The sequence below is a fragment of the Penicillium pulvis genome (genome assembly GCF_028828015.1).
Source record: "Penicillium pulvis strain IBT 33274 chromosome Unknown contig_5_segment0_segment0, whole genome shotgun sequence".
NCBI classification, from domain to species: domain Eukaryota; kingdom Fungi; phylum Ascomycota; class Eurotiomycetes; order Eurotiales; family Aspergillaceae; genus Penicillium; species Penicillium pulvis.
The window spans coordinates 3147317-3160400 of record NW_026643078.1 but is presented as its reverse complement, the minus strand read 5'-3'; the positions used below and the strand labels follow the sequence as shown (position 1 = coordinate 3160400).

Here is a 13084-nt window from a genome sequence, read left to right as displayed (position 1 = left end):
TCGGTTCAAAAGAAACAAGGGGAACAGAAGAGAAAAACATCGTCACCATCATCGAGAGAACGGCGTTCTAGCCGAGTCGGATCAGATAGGGCCATTGCAAAGACACGCCTGATCGGCGGCTTGGAGAGAATTAATGACAACAGAAGGGAATACAAGATGGGAATGTGAGGTGAAAAGGCCGCGCGACGGGTAATAAGCGCAGGAAAGATGTATGATGAACAGGAAAAGAAGTTTTATGCAATGCTTTACTCGGGCTTCTTGCCGACCATCAGGTACATGGGGGTGAAGAGGTTCTTCTGGGCACCCTCGACCAGGCAGTCACCAGCGAGAGCCAGGCTGTCGGCGGTCTTTTGAGAGCCACGGGGGAAGAGCTTGATGGTCTCACCAGCACCGACGAAGCGGTGGGCAAGACCACGTCCCCACCAGGTCATGCGGGCAATGGTGAAGAAGTCCCAAAGGGAGCCCATGTGCTTGAAAGATCCCGCCAGCGGGTAGTACCAAGGGGTGGGGTCGGGACGCTGAGCAAGATCCTCGTGGTGCTTGAGCTCGAAGCCGGCATCCTTCATGGCCTGCACACCCTCGGAAATGCGAACCATGTTGGAGATACCGTCACCCTGCTCGATACCGAGACGGATGCGACGGTGCTCAGGGTCATCGTTGTTGTAATCATCAGTCATGAGCCACTCGTAGACACCGAAGGTACCACCGGGCTTGAGAACACGGAAGATCTCAGAGTAGACACCAACGAGCTCAGGAGCGTGGACGGTAGCCTCAATAGCGTAGACGGCATCGAAGGTGTTGTCGGGGAAGCTCATCTGCATGAAGTCACCCTTGACAAAGGCCATCTTGTCTGCCAGACCCTGCTTGTGGGCGTAGTGGGTAGCACGGTCGATCTGGTAGTCGTTGTTGTTCAGACCGGTAACGTGAGCGCCAGTAAATTTGACGATCTCACGAGCGGGACCACCAACACCACAGCCAACGTCGAGAACCTTCATGCCCTCGGTGATACCGGTCTGCATGGCGAGGTAGTGCTCGTGGCGGGCGATGGCCTGGGCAAAGGGCTCACCGTAGGCGAAGCGGCAGAAGTGGAAGGAAGAGCCCCAGCCGTACTCGTAGAAGTCGGTGGCAAGGTTGTAGTAGCTATCAAATTGTCAATTGTCTTGCGATCAAAAATGCGCGGAATCGGCAGGCAAACGTACTGTCGGGTCAAGGTAGCGTACTCGGATCGGCGAGCCTATATGTATATTCCAGTTAATTATGGCCCAATTGACTCCAGTCGGCGCATTATCTCACCTCACGGTCCGCGTCAGTCTCGTCAGCGTAGTCCTTGTTGTCCCAGTGCTTGAAGTACTCGTCAACGGCGGCCTTCTGGGCAGCGCTGTCCTTGCCACGCATGGCACTCAGACCACCGCGAACATTGGCGGACTTTCCGTGAAGAGCCTTGTTGAAGGCGGCGTCACGCGCCTTATCCTCGCGTTCCAAAGCAGTAGGGGCCATTGTGAAGGAATCGAAGGGTGTTGGTATTAAAGGGGTAAAGTGTTGAAGAGGGGCGACAAAAAAGGACAACGGTCCGTTAAATATGGAAAAGAGGATACGGCAATTGGATTGAACCAAACAAACCGCAAGAGAAGAGAAAGAAAACTTGGGGAAGAGAGATCTGGAGAGAGGATGAAGGAGAGTTTAAAAAAGGAGTATCGAATGCGAAGCAACTTTTTGGCAATGCGAAAAATCAGGCCAATCACGGAGCCCCTGAGAGGGCAGGCCGTGCAGCAGGACTAGACCGAACAGAGTCTGGGGTGGCGGGACGAGTATGTTCCGGTCTGTGGCTTGTTCGGGTAGTGGCTCTCCCGGCTTTCGTTAGTGGTGACCTGATGTCTATACGATGTGGAATACGATATGAATGAAGATGCCTGATGAACTCGAGATAAGACAATCTAGTCGGAAGTAAGTTTACAGATCAATCCGAGAATCTATTGATTCGGAACGAACAATCAAATCGAAGATCAAAGAGAACAAAATGAACAAAATCATCGTACGACAAAAACACAGACAAACAGAAACAAACACATCCAGTACCGGTCACATGACCCGACGCCACAGTCACCGCCACTTTGATAATGTGATAATCAACTTTGGTCTTTGAAGCTTCCTTTGTAATCTTCAGCTTGTCGAAGCATATCCACCCACCATGCCTCCCCAGATTAAGCATGATCTCAACCGCTCTGGCTGGGAGTCCACAGACTTCCCATCTGTTTGCGAAAATTGTCTTCCTGAAAACCCATACGTGCAGATGTTGAAAGAGGACCACGGCGCAGAGTGCAAGATTGTAAGTCTTTGATCCGCTCACTATTCTACCACAGACACTAACCACAATGACAGTGTACTCGTCCCTTCACAATTTTCCGCTGGAAAGCCGACCGTACCTCGCGCCAGAAGCGCACCAACATCTGTCTCACATGCGCCCGTCTGAAGAACTGTTGCCAATGCTGCATGCTCGATCTGTCTTTCGGTCTGCCGATCGTTGTCCGTGATGCCGCCCTGAAGATGGTCGCACCTGGACCCGAAAGTGGCATTAACCGTGAATACTATGCGCAAAATCACGAAAAGGAAATCGAAGAAGGAATTGGCGCAGTCGAGGAATACGAGAAGACGGACGACAAGGCCCGCGAGTTGCTGCGCCGCTTGGCAAACAGTGAACCGTACTATCGCAAACCTCGTCGCATCGAGGGTGCATCTGAAGGCGACGCCGAGGGCAAGGAATCTAGCTCGGCAGACCAACCCCGCACAAACAGCCGGTACGGAAATGCGCCAGGCCCCATTCGCACAGGTGACAGCCGACTGGGTAACCGCTTGCCTGGCCGGGGAGGTCGTGGTGGTGGCCGTGGTGGTCGCCCGTTCCCCAGCACGGCACAGCTCCCTCCGTCGGCCGAAGACATCAATCCGCCCATGGACCCCAATGTTACGTCACTGTTTTTGACTGGTGTGGAGGACGACCTTCCGGAACATTCGCTGCGGACATTCTTCTCGAAGTTCGGCACTCTTCGCTCGCTTGTCTGCTCTCACCGTTCGCATTGCGCCTTTGTCAACTATATGAGCCGTGCCGACGCCGAGTCCGCAGCCAAGGAGTGCCAAGGCAAGGCGATTGTTCAAGGCTGTCCGTTACGGGTGCGCTGGGGTAAACCCAAGGCGCTTGATAACATGGACCGTGAGGAACGGATGAAGAATGCTCGCGAAGGTCGGCAGGCTGCGGGGCCGGTCCAGCGTGGTCAGTCCGATAAAAAGGCTATCACCGCTGCTGGTGATGCAGACAAGGAAGCACCAGCCAAGGGCTTTGCTGTGGCACCACCCCCAGGTTCTGGATCCGTCCAGTATGCCAGTATGAATGGAGATTAAAAGGCATCATATAATTGAACATTGTGTAATATCACGAGGAAAGGATGGGTTGTGCATGTCGTGGGTTCATACAAAGCGGGCGTTGAATATGGATTGGTTCTTGTTTCTATGCAGCTTCTATCACAATCAAAAATACCCCAGTGACGCCAAATAAAAAAACAAGAGTCGGGTATACTATAATACATCCAGTCTCATTGGCTGGTTCGAATTTGTACCTCCACCGATTGTATGCTGCCTAGGTGGCACTGCATGGTCATGGAGTCGGTGTAGCATGCAATATCAAGATGTTGAACGTAGCTTACGAAGACGACGAGCAAGCCTTGTGAATCTTAACGTCCTTGCCGGCAACCTTAATGGAGTCATTGTCGCCGCGCTCGATCTGGTCGTGGATTCGAAGTTCTGTACATACTATTAGCAATCCATTCTCAACGCTGGAACAACCTGCTTCAATGCAAATCCATCCTAGGCAAAGCAATCGTACATACCCCACTTGGCATCCTCGTTACCATTCTCCCGAGCACCCTGCACTAGGTTGTGGCGTAAAATGTTCGCAACCTCGATGGCGTGGTTGATCTGCATACCGGTGTCAACAGCGACACGGCGGTTTTGTTCGAAGTTGCGACGGGCTTCTTGACGAGAGGCAAGCATGACTCGGACGTCGTCTAGTTGTACAGTTAATATGTTGAATCGCGAGACGAGCAGCCGTCGGCTTGCTTGAGATAATCTTTATGAGACTGGGGCACGAACCTCGGAAGGCAACACGGGTGGCACGAAGGACCTGGCGGTAGGCGCTCAGGGCGGCAGTAGACGGAGCAGCCATATTGTCTGGGGTAAAGAGTCGGGTGTTTGGATAGGAAAGCCGGGGTGATGCCGTGTTATTGTTGGTGTTTGTTGACCAACAGAGGTGAGACAGGGGTCCGATGTATATAGTCAATTTCGAATAGTGAATAGGAGCAGTTGAATTGACCCAGATTAAAGCAGAGGCAAATGAGTGATCACAATGAAGTCGCAAGGAATCACGACCGGGTCATCCGAACTGTGATTGGCGGGCGGCCATTCGGGGCAGAAAAAAATATCAGAAAAACCTAAGTGGGACTTCCCTCACCCACCTTGTTCCTTTAACAACCACATTCACAATGGCTGCCGTTCAAGTTGTCAACGTTCAGCTTCCTGCTCTGCCTTCGGGCTGGAGCGCCGAGAAGGATTTCAAGCCTGTCGGTGCTCTCTCCGGTGCTACCCAGCGTAACCTGGAGCCCGTTGGCCCTCACTTCCTTGCCCACGCCCGCCGTGTAAGTTATTCAAGATGCCCCGCAACCATATAAATCATCACCGCTAATAAATTCTATAGAAGCGTCACAACCGTACTTTCTCCGAGGATGATCGTCTCCAGGCTCAGCAGAACGTCAAGAAGACCGAGGAGGAGTCTGATGGTGAAATCTCCGAGGATGAGGACCCCATGATGCTCAACCGTGAGGCCAAGGACTGGAAGGTCAGTGCTTTTCTGTCAAAATTTTCACTATTTTCAAACTAACTCCCTTAAAGTCCCAGGATCACTACGCCGTTCTCGGTCTCTCCCGCTACCGCTGGCGGGCAACCCCCGAGCAGATCAAGCGTGCTCACCGCAAGAAGGTTCTGCGTCACCACCCCGACAAGAAGGCTGCTTCTGGCCACCGCGACGAGAACGACAGCTTCTTCAAGTGCATTCAGATCGCCACTGAGCTGCTGCTTGACCCCGCTCGTCGTCGCCAGTTCGACTCCGTCGATGAGGCCGCCGATGTTGAGCCCCCTACCAAGAAGCAGGCTTCCGCTAAGGGCAAGTTCTACAAGGCCTGGGGCCCTTGCTTCGAGGCTGAGGGTCGTTTCTCCATTAAGCAGCCCGTTCCTCAGTTCGGTAACGAGGATAGCACTCAGGAAGAGGTTGAGAACTTCTACAACTTCTGGTACAACTTCGACAGCTGGCGTACATTCGAGTACCTTGATGAGGATGTTCCCGATGATGGAGAGAGCCGTGACCAGAAGCGTCACACCGAGAAGAAGAACGCCAATGCCCGCCGCAAGCGCAAGAACGAGGACGTCGCCCGTCTGCGTGAGCTTGTTGACGAGGCCCTCGCCCAGGATGAGCGTATCAAGAAGTTCCGCCAGCAGGCCCGTGCCGGCAAGGACGCTAAGCGCAAGGCCAAGGAGGAGGAGGCTCAACGCCTGAAGGACGAGAAGGAGGCCAAGAAGGCTGCTGAGGAGAAGGCCAAGAAGGACGCCGAGGAAGCCGCCAAGGCCGAGCGTGAGAAGAACAAGAAGAACAAGGAGGCCGCTAAGAACGCTGCCAAGAAGAACAAGCGTGTTCTCAAGGGTTCCGTCAAGGAGGTCAACTACTTCGCTGACGGCGAGGCTTCCGCTTCCCAGGTCGACTCCGTCCTTAACGACGTTGAGCTCATCATGGGCAAGATCGATGTTGATGAGCTCGCTGCTCTCGCTGAGAAGCTCACCATCGCTGGCAAGGATGGTGCTGCCGTCAAGGCTGCCTACGTCTCCGAGGCTCAGCGTCTTGTTGATGCCGGCAAGCTGAAGGCCGGTGAGGTCAAGGTTTTCGCTTAGATCTCTCGTCCACCTTTCCAACTGGACCATGCACTAAATCTGGATGAGGCTGCTTCATGTCCCTGATGACGACTTTTGTTTAATTTAGCAGTTACTCATGCCTATAGAGAAGACGATGCAACGCATTAAAACATATAGTTACCTTTTTATCGTATATACGCAAGTTTCTCCGTTTTGTAGCTTTCCAGTAATCACTACACACATAGCTCGCGCACTCTAAGAAGCAGATTGAGACAGTGGAATAGCCAGAGCAACATGTAATGGCTTCCCACCCATGGAACCAGAAAAGGTGGATGTGCACAAAAGCATTCCTAAGCCCTATTTTTATTTAAATCTCCTCAAAAGCCCGAACAATAAAGGCTTTGCCATCAATAGTAACAGTCTCCCCAGGGACCCTCCAAGAACCCTCTCCTTCCCCAGCAAATCCACTCTTCATCGAAGGCACAGCGCCCCCGTCAGGCCCCACCAGATACTTATCCTCCCAAGAACCCGAGCTCCACTCCTCCCTCCGCGCACTAACCTCAGCGCCGGCCCTTTTAACAGTCCACTCTCCACTCACACCCTTCTCCCGGGTGTGAGTCTGAACCTGACGGAAAGCCAAATAAGTTCCCCAAATCCGACCCATGAACATCTTAGTAATGGTAACCTCATTTCCCTCCCCGAAATCCAAATCCCGATCATCGGACTCCAGAATCCATGAAAGCCCCTTCTTGGGACCCTCGGGACCCTCCCGGAAAGCCAGTTCACGCCAGACTTCCTCAAAACCTGTCATCGGTGAACCGGGAAGGTCGGTCCGAGGCATCTCGCCACATTCGAGATCATCGCCGTTGGGGAGCGGGCTGAAGTTGCCCACGTCCACAATTCCGATCTCATTGAATGAATCCAGTTCACGGGTGAAGAGTACTTTCACTGTTTATTCATTAGCAAATTTGTCTAGTTATATTCCAATCAATTGGAATTTGTAGATTAGACCACGAACGCGGGATCTCGTTGGGATTCTCCTCGATTCTGGTTCCGGCCATTGCCCAGTCAATTGCTCCTGACGCTTTATCCATGCGCAGGTCGACGAAGTATTCTCCCACCGAGAGGACGACTGTATCTGTGGTCTCCTCCGGGACCTCAGGAACCCAGCGGAGTGAGATGCGGGTAGTAAAGCTGCTCTTAGAGCCTAGCATGGCACCGGTGGCGGTCATTTTTCTGTGGTGTGGAAGCCGTTCAGAAAGCGTTATAGGAGATACAATTGACGGAGACACTGGAGATTCCTTATGTTAAGACTTGAGTAGAAGTAGGGTTGGTGGGATCGGCGACGTCGACGAATGGGGAAGCTGGAAGAGATGGGGAGTGGGGCTTATCGTGGGATGTTTTTGTGGGAGTCGCTGGCCTGATCGCTTGTGCGCACATTGGTGGGGTAACCGATTAGATATGAAGTTTAAGTTGTTTTTGTTTCAATTGATTGAGTGTTATGAAGCAGTAGCTAATGGTCTATAGACAATCTCCAATCAAAGATAATTGGCATGTTGAAAAATTTCAACAAGGTTTTCAGGACCCAAATTAACCCGACTTGTAGCGATCCAAGTCATGAAGATTTTCGAAAATTGTACAGCTTCCAAAATCCCACGATTACTTGTATGTGCAAGTGCTAAGACGCGAGCTTAGCCCTACCTACTGAGTTCTGATTTGTCGATTGAATCATGTATGGCTAGTTGTAAGCACTAACGCAAAACAGGGACGCTAGAAAGTGGTAAAGAGTTAACCCACACAGAGACACATAACGTGGGAAATTGGCACCATGTAGTTGCTGACAAGATACAAGGCTAAAACTTCACTTAGATATTTTCCCCCTCAATCACTGGGTCCACTGTTCGATGATCTCTGGTTATGAAGCACTTCCGAGAGGGTCCTTTGGCAATTTGCATATGCATGATGCAAGAAAGGCTTAGTACGCATTTTAGACTCTGATATAGCGCCCTATCTAGAACCTTGATAGGCAATTGCAGATATTCATGGTTTGTTTGATACCAGGGTTTCCAGGCTTTAACATGCAGTTGGATGTAAACTCTTGACTCTAATGTTTTTTCTGTTTCCAACTCATTCAAGTTCAAGATGAATTATATATCGCGAGTCATTTCTCCCCTGCGTGACAAGCAGAGTTTGGGGCATGGGAAAGCTAGACCAGGAGACGACCTCGTGCTGATATCAAGCCCATTCTTCTTTTTCTTTTCGATCAAACTACCCACCCCTTGTATACGGCGGATATTGATGACAGAGATCTCGAGGGAGATGCTTCAAAGCTTCACCTTGAAGCCCTTTCTGATCCCTCAGAAATACACTGATCATGATCATAAAGGTCCAGATCACGCCAACAAAATAGCTGATTGGATGACGCTATCACTTATCGCGGTTGCGACGGCGAGCCTGAGTATGGGAAAACTTATTCACCTCTTCGTGAAGAGTGCTTAAGATTTTCCTTCAAACTAAAATACAGTCTCTAGCTTACCAGCCGATCTCATGGATATTTTTGATTACAGATCGGCCTTCAATGCAGGTGGGAGAGGTCATATAGAACAGAAGGAAGGACTTGAGGTCAAAAACTGGTCATTCTGCTTACAATTTGTGTTGAAAGCTATGTCTGCAAATACTCAGCGAACCTCGAGTACCTTTCCGATATAATGAGCTTCGAAAGTTCGATCTGTCGAGATGGATCATGCACTCGAATCTTTCAGGTTGGATTCTTATCTTCCATCAGTAAGAATACCCATGAAATACGGTACAGTGAGTTGGACTTCCCTAGATAAAGAGATAACGGGATGTTACCGAAACGTGGTAATGACGAAGATAAATAAAGTTTACCCCACAGCCTTGTTTCTTATCGCCCTTTCCCGTTTTCTCCTTCCTCCAACACACCAATGCCGCCCGATCGACAACGCGCTACACGCATAGTCCGCGTCCGAACCGGATGCTGGTCCTGTAGGCGGCGAAAGAAGAAATGCGATGAAGTCCGACCGATGTGCGGGGGCTGCAGGCGAAATGATCTTAGTTGCCAGTGGCCCACCGCTAATGGGAAGAATTCCGACCCGGCTAGCCACGTGTCGAGGATCAGCGAAGAGCGGTGTTCAAGCCCCTTGAGGGTTATTGAAGAATATAAAATGACCAAGTCTCCCAGTCCTGCATCTTCGCATCGTCAATCTTCTGTTTCGTCGAGTGGTGGCTTATCGGGAATTCTTGGAGAGGCTGATCATGCGACCCACGAGATAACGGATCGCCGGGATTCGAATACGACCAACATTTCGGAAATTTCGGATATCAGCAGGACTGATAATGCCCTTATACCGAATATGGCTGTTGGAAATGTCATGCCGAGGACGATGTCGATGCTTCCTGGCTATGACCCGGAATCGTATACATTGCTGAGCCATTACCTCAGCACTACGGCTGACTGCATGGCAAACGGAACAACCCCCATCAACCCTTTCTTGGTTCAGATTGTTCCATTGGCATTCACGAGCGACTTGTTATTACAGCTTGTGCTAGCCCAGAGCGCTGCGCACCGGGCATTCCGACGCCGAGATGAGTCTGATGCTGTTGCTCAGTCTCACTATACTAAAGCCATCCAGCTGTTCCGACATGGCGTGGGTGAATTCATCGAGGGAAAGGAGTCAAATCCTTTAATGCTACTTGTCGGGGCGCTTCTTATGTGTTTTACAGAGGTACTGCAGACCAACCGCTTATCTTCGACTATGGCTAATACTCGCGACAGACCGCGAAGGGGGACATGACAGGAACTATCTTCGACCATTTGACCGCAGCGAACTCTCTCCTGGTGAAGCTTCTCGAACAGAGCGACACTGCAGTTCCCCGAGAGCTGAAAGACTTCGTGATCGAATACTACGTCTACACCGCATCTGTCAGCATGATCTCGGTCGATGCGCGACTAAGCAGACAACTCTTCCTAAATTTCGATTTGGAGCAACGGGCTCGCGAACTATTGACCCTTCGATATGTCGGAAATTTGTGCGGTTGCTGGTTGGAGCTACTACTGTTAATCCCCGTCATTTTCGATCTCGGCCGGCAATGGATGATGGAAGACCAGGTTAGCATGCCGACCGCAGACGACATGGCCATGTTCGCTTCAATACAAGCCCAGATCCTACGATGGGCTCCTTTCCCATTCGTTGAACCAGAAGTCTTCATGGCAGGCTTGATCTTTCAGCAAGCCATGTTGATTTACCTATACACGTCTTTGGGGGGTTACAAGTACACGCGTGATGGGATGTACAGAGGACTTATTCAAACCGCAGTGACTGAGGCAATGTCTTACTTGGATCAATTATCGCCCAAGGCACGCATAAATTCTGGGATGTGTTGGCCTATTGCCGTTGTCGGCTCTTGTCTGGAGACCCCCGAGCAGAAGGAATGCTTCGGAAGCCGCCTCGTTGTGATGTCGAACCATTTTGGTCTTGGAAATATGCATCGCACACACCAATTGCTTGAGGCGATGTGGGAACTACCGCCATCAGAGGCAGGGCCTTGGAATATTTGCCGGTCCATGCAACAGAAACAAATTTGGATATCATTCGCTTGAGTCAAAATGACACCCAAAGTGTTCAAGATACCAAATCCACACTTTCTAAGTGTGGAGTCGTGCACCTAAAATTGTCTCTCCCAGGGACAATTAGACTCTAAGGACAACCAGACTATTGAGTCCACGAGCCCTTTTATCACTTCATCAAATGACACGTGAATTGCGTGTTCCTGCTTCTCACAATCTTTGCTCTTCTCATGCTGAATCATGCCAAGATTCTTAACTTACTCAACGATGGAAACACCGAAGTCTTTTCGAAGGCCCCCCAAACAAGAGAGGTTGAGCATGGCGAGGAAACGCAAACCTGAAGCACATCCCCGGATTATTCAAGAAGTTCACCAGAAGTACGAAGATGACTCGAACCCATGAAGCCGTCCGCAGCGTCTGCAATGTTGGACTTCTCCCACCCCGCCCGAGATATACAATATTGGTCGCGTTTACGCTGCAGAAAGGCAATGCCCTGGATCGATTGGCGACCGCGGATGCCTGGTACACGAATACATCAACTGGAAGCGGCATTGTGCTGTCTTTCAAAGTGACAATCCTCCGGTGGAAGAAGGATATTGAACCAATATGCTGCCTGAAGAGGAAAAATCTTTGACATGGACAAAGACGTGAGAGCAGCTTATAGTCGTTTTCCGGTCAAGTATTCTCTTCTGCAAATAGCAAGGCGCATATCAAGGCTGTGTCGGTCCTTCAAGAATTAGTATGCCTCTGAAGAAGGGCGGTTCTATGGTGAATGTTCTTTCACTACTTTAATCATCTTTCATGTGCCAGCTTGCGGAGAGCTTCAAGGGATGGGCACTGACCTGGATAGCCTGATGAGAGAAGATAAGGTTGTTCATGATTAACCGGAGGAGTTGTGCACCATGAGGGGTTACATTACGAAGCGGAGACCCCGACACGTGCCAAAGAAATAAGACTACTCCTCTTCAAAACCAATTGTTACTGTATCCAATCAGTGCCTATTTGACTGATCACTCATTAAACTTAAACGTATGTAGCATGATAAAAGTTGATATCATGGGAATTGATGTTCCGGGCCAATAGGGGACGTGCATATGCAGCGCGCTCCGGGACCGCGGTGTGGGTCCCGGATGAGATAAGCCACGTACTGAACGCTAAACAGGAATCCAGTAAGAACGAAACCATTCGATTTGCAGAAAGCAGGTACCTGCTTATGCTGGATTCTAGATATTATTTCTATAGTTTTGGTTGTCATATTTGTTGAATTCATGCGATCGACTCAACAATAAACTGAATAAATCTCCGCGCAAGGAACTCGCCATCATGCTCCTTCGCCACTCGTTTGCATCCGCTCTCATATAACTCATCATTAAACAATCCACTATCATGTCGAGCTGTCAAGAGTTTAGACATGATGAATTCGTTAAACTCCGGATGAGCTTGAATACTGATCAGCCGTTTCGGCATGTATAAACCCTGAACTCCGCAAGGACCACTGAATCCAAGGTTCACGCAGCCTTCCGGAGTCTCGAAGACGATATCACGGTGCATTTGATGCAGGAACTAGGTGTAATCAGTATCGAGTGATAGTAACAGGGAGCAGGGCATAAAATTCCACATACTAACTTGTCTCTTCCAAACACCTCCTTCCCGGCATCGGTGAGCGTAATCTCATCAACAGAGACCTCCCACCCCTCACCACGTCCTACACGAGCACCCAGCGCCCGAGCAAGGATCTGATGACCGAAACATACACCGACAACAGGCTTCTTGTGTGCCTGCACGACATCCCTGACGTATTCCGTCAACGTAAGGATCCAGATATCATCAGCAAAAGCATCATGTTCTGGAATGTATTAGTAAGACGGACCAAGTCGGCGACAGGAGGAGGAAAGTAACATACTGCTTCCACTGAGAAGGAAAGCATCCACTTCATTAGGATTCGGATAGATCGGATTCCCCACAACATTCCACTTGCTGATTTCCATGTTCACTGTAGACCCCGCAGCGTTCGTGAGGAGTCGTTCGAAGATCGCTCCATAGTTGCCGAACTTGTCCACGACGGGTTGGATGGGTGTGTCGCACTCGAGGACGGCGATGCGAAGGGGTCGAGACATTTTGTGGGTTTCTTTGATGGTTATTGAGAGAAGATTGTTGCAGACTTAGGATTGGAATTGTTCTGGTCGTTGTTTTAAGGTGGTTGTTCCGATGTCGTGGTTTGGATTTCGTGGGAGCGCTTAGCCCCACTTGCGCGGTCCGCTGTGATAACGAAGGTTCCCATTTGCCGACGATAACGATAAGTGTGTTCACCCGATGATAATGATGTTCTGGGAATCATAGTTGGTATGTGACTTAAAACCTTTATCGTCTTGCTTCGATTATAGTGGGGGCGGCTAGAAATCCTGCACATTATGCACCTGAGCGGAGACGTTGTGCAATATGCTCGGGACTTTGCCCCCAGAATTAATAGGATTATACGTCAGGACAAGCACTTAATACCATATACGCTATTTTTCAAGGCACATCCACCTAAAATTCCCGTATGCCAGC

At 50.3% G+C, this 13084-nt stretch overlaps 7 protein-coding genes across 7 annotated transcripts; 3 read left to right on the top strand and 4 right to left on the bottom strand.

The window, feature by feature from the left end:
• Positions 1-245: 245 nt before the first annotated feature.
• erg6 (sterol 24-C-methyltransferase) lies at positions 246-1497 on the bottom strand (the record flags this gene model as incomplete). The annotated part of the gene is made up of 3 exons (XM_057067298.1): positions 246-1140; positions 1200-1234; positions 1294-1497. 3 exons carry the CDS (start codon positions 1495-1497, stop codon positions 246-248), a joined length of 1134 nt encoding a protein of 377 aa, XP_056920979.1.
• Positions 1498-2188: 691 nt separating this feature from the next.
• slt11 (Pre-mRNA-splicing factor ECM2) lies at positions 2189-3393 on the top strand (the record flags this gene model as incomplete). Its single annotated transcript, XM_057067297.1, has 2 exons — positions 2189-2326; positions 2380-3393. 2 exons carry the CDS (start codon positions 2189-2191, stop codon positions 3391-3393), a joined length of 1152 nt encoding a protein of 383 aa, XP_056920978.1.
• Positions 3394-3557: 164 nt separating this feature from the next.
• N7503_007749 (LYR motif-containing protein) lies at positions 3558-4284 on the bottom strand. The gene is made up of 3 exons (XM_057067296.1): positions 4141-4284; positions 3879-4055; positions 3558-3792 (listed from the first exon to the last, which is right to left on the bottom strand). Exons 1-3 carry the CDS (start codon positions 4211-4213, stop codon positions 3692-3694), a joined length of 351 nt encoding a protein of 116 aa, XP_056920977.1. The 5' UTR covers positions 4214-4284; the 3' UTR covers positions 3558-3691.
• Positions 4285-4503: 219 nt separating this feature from the next.
• Positions 4504-6106, top strand: N7503_007748 (putative ribosome associated DnaJ chaperone Zuotin). Its single transcript, XM_057067295.1, has 3 exons — positions 4504-4682; positions 4742-4882; positions 4936-6106. Exons 1-3 carry the CDS (start codon positions 4530-4532, stop codon positions 5983-5985), a joined length of 1344 nt encoding a protein of 447 aa, XP_056920976.1. The 5' UTR covers positions 4504-4529; the 3' UTR covers positions 5986-6106.
• A 177-nt stretch (positions 6107-6283) lies between these two features.
• On the bottom strand, positions 6284-7178 carry N7503_007747 (uncharacterized protein; the record flags this gene model as incomplete). The annotated part of the gene is made up of 2 exons (XM_057067294.1): positions 6284-6894; positions 6965-7178. 2 exons carry the CDS (start codon positions 7176-7178, stop codon positions 6314-6316), a joined length of 795 nt encoding a protein of 264 aa, XP_056920975.1. The 3' UTR covers positions 6284-6313.
• A 1713-nt stretch (positions 7179-8891) lies between these two features.
• Positions 8892-10567, top strand: N7503_007746 (Zn(II)2Cys6 transcription factor; the record flags this gene model as incomplete). Its single annotated transcript, XM_057067293.1, has 2 exons — positions 8892-9692; positions 9743-10567. 2 exons carry the CDS (start codon positions 8892-8894, stop codon positions 10565-10567), a joined length of 1626 nt encoding a protein of 541 aa, XP_056920974.1.
• Positions 10568-11800: 1233 nt separating this feature from the next.
• Positions 11801-12651, bottom strand: N7503_007745 (type 1 glutamine amidotransferase; the record flags this gene model as incomplete). The annotated part of the gene is made up of 3 exons (XM_057067292.1): positions 11801-12097; positions 12157-12380; positions 12438-12651. 3 exons carry the CDS (start codon positions 12649-12651, stop codon positions 11801-11803), a joined length of 735 nt encoding a protein of 244 aa, XP_056920973.1.
• Positions 12652-13084: the final 433 nt, after the last annotated feature.

Excerpts from the sequence above, each read along its gene's own strand:
- N7503_007748 (XM_057067295.1), top strand. The coding sequence starts at position 4,530 with ATGGCTGCCGTTCAAGTTGTCAACGTTCAGCTTCCTGCTCTGCCTTCG. Across the intron at positions 4,683-4,741 it reads TCCTTGCCCACGCCCGCCGT|AAGCGTCACAACCGTACTTT; the intron begins GTAAGTTATTCA and ends TAAATTCTATAG. Across the intron at positions 4,883-4,935 it reads GTGAGGCCAAGGACTGGAAG|TCCCAGGATCACTACGCCGT; the intron begins GTCAGTGCTTTT and ends ACTCCCTTAAAG.
- N7503_007749 (XM_057067296.1), bottom strand. The coding sequence starts at position 4,213 with ATGGCTGCTCCGTCTACTGCCGCCCTGAGCGCCTACCGCCAGGTCCTT. Across the intron at positions 4,056-4,140 it reads CACCCGTGTTGCCTTCCGAG|ACGACGTCCGAGTCATGCTT; the intron begins GTTCGTGCCCCA and ends CTGTACAACTAG. Across the intron at positions 3,793-3,878 it reads TAACGAGGATGCCAAGTGGG|AACTTCGAATCCACGACCAG; the intron begins GTATGTACGATT and ends TAGTATGTACAG.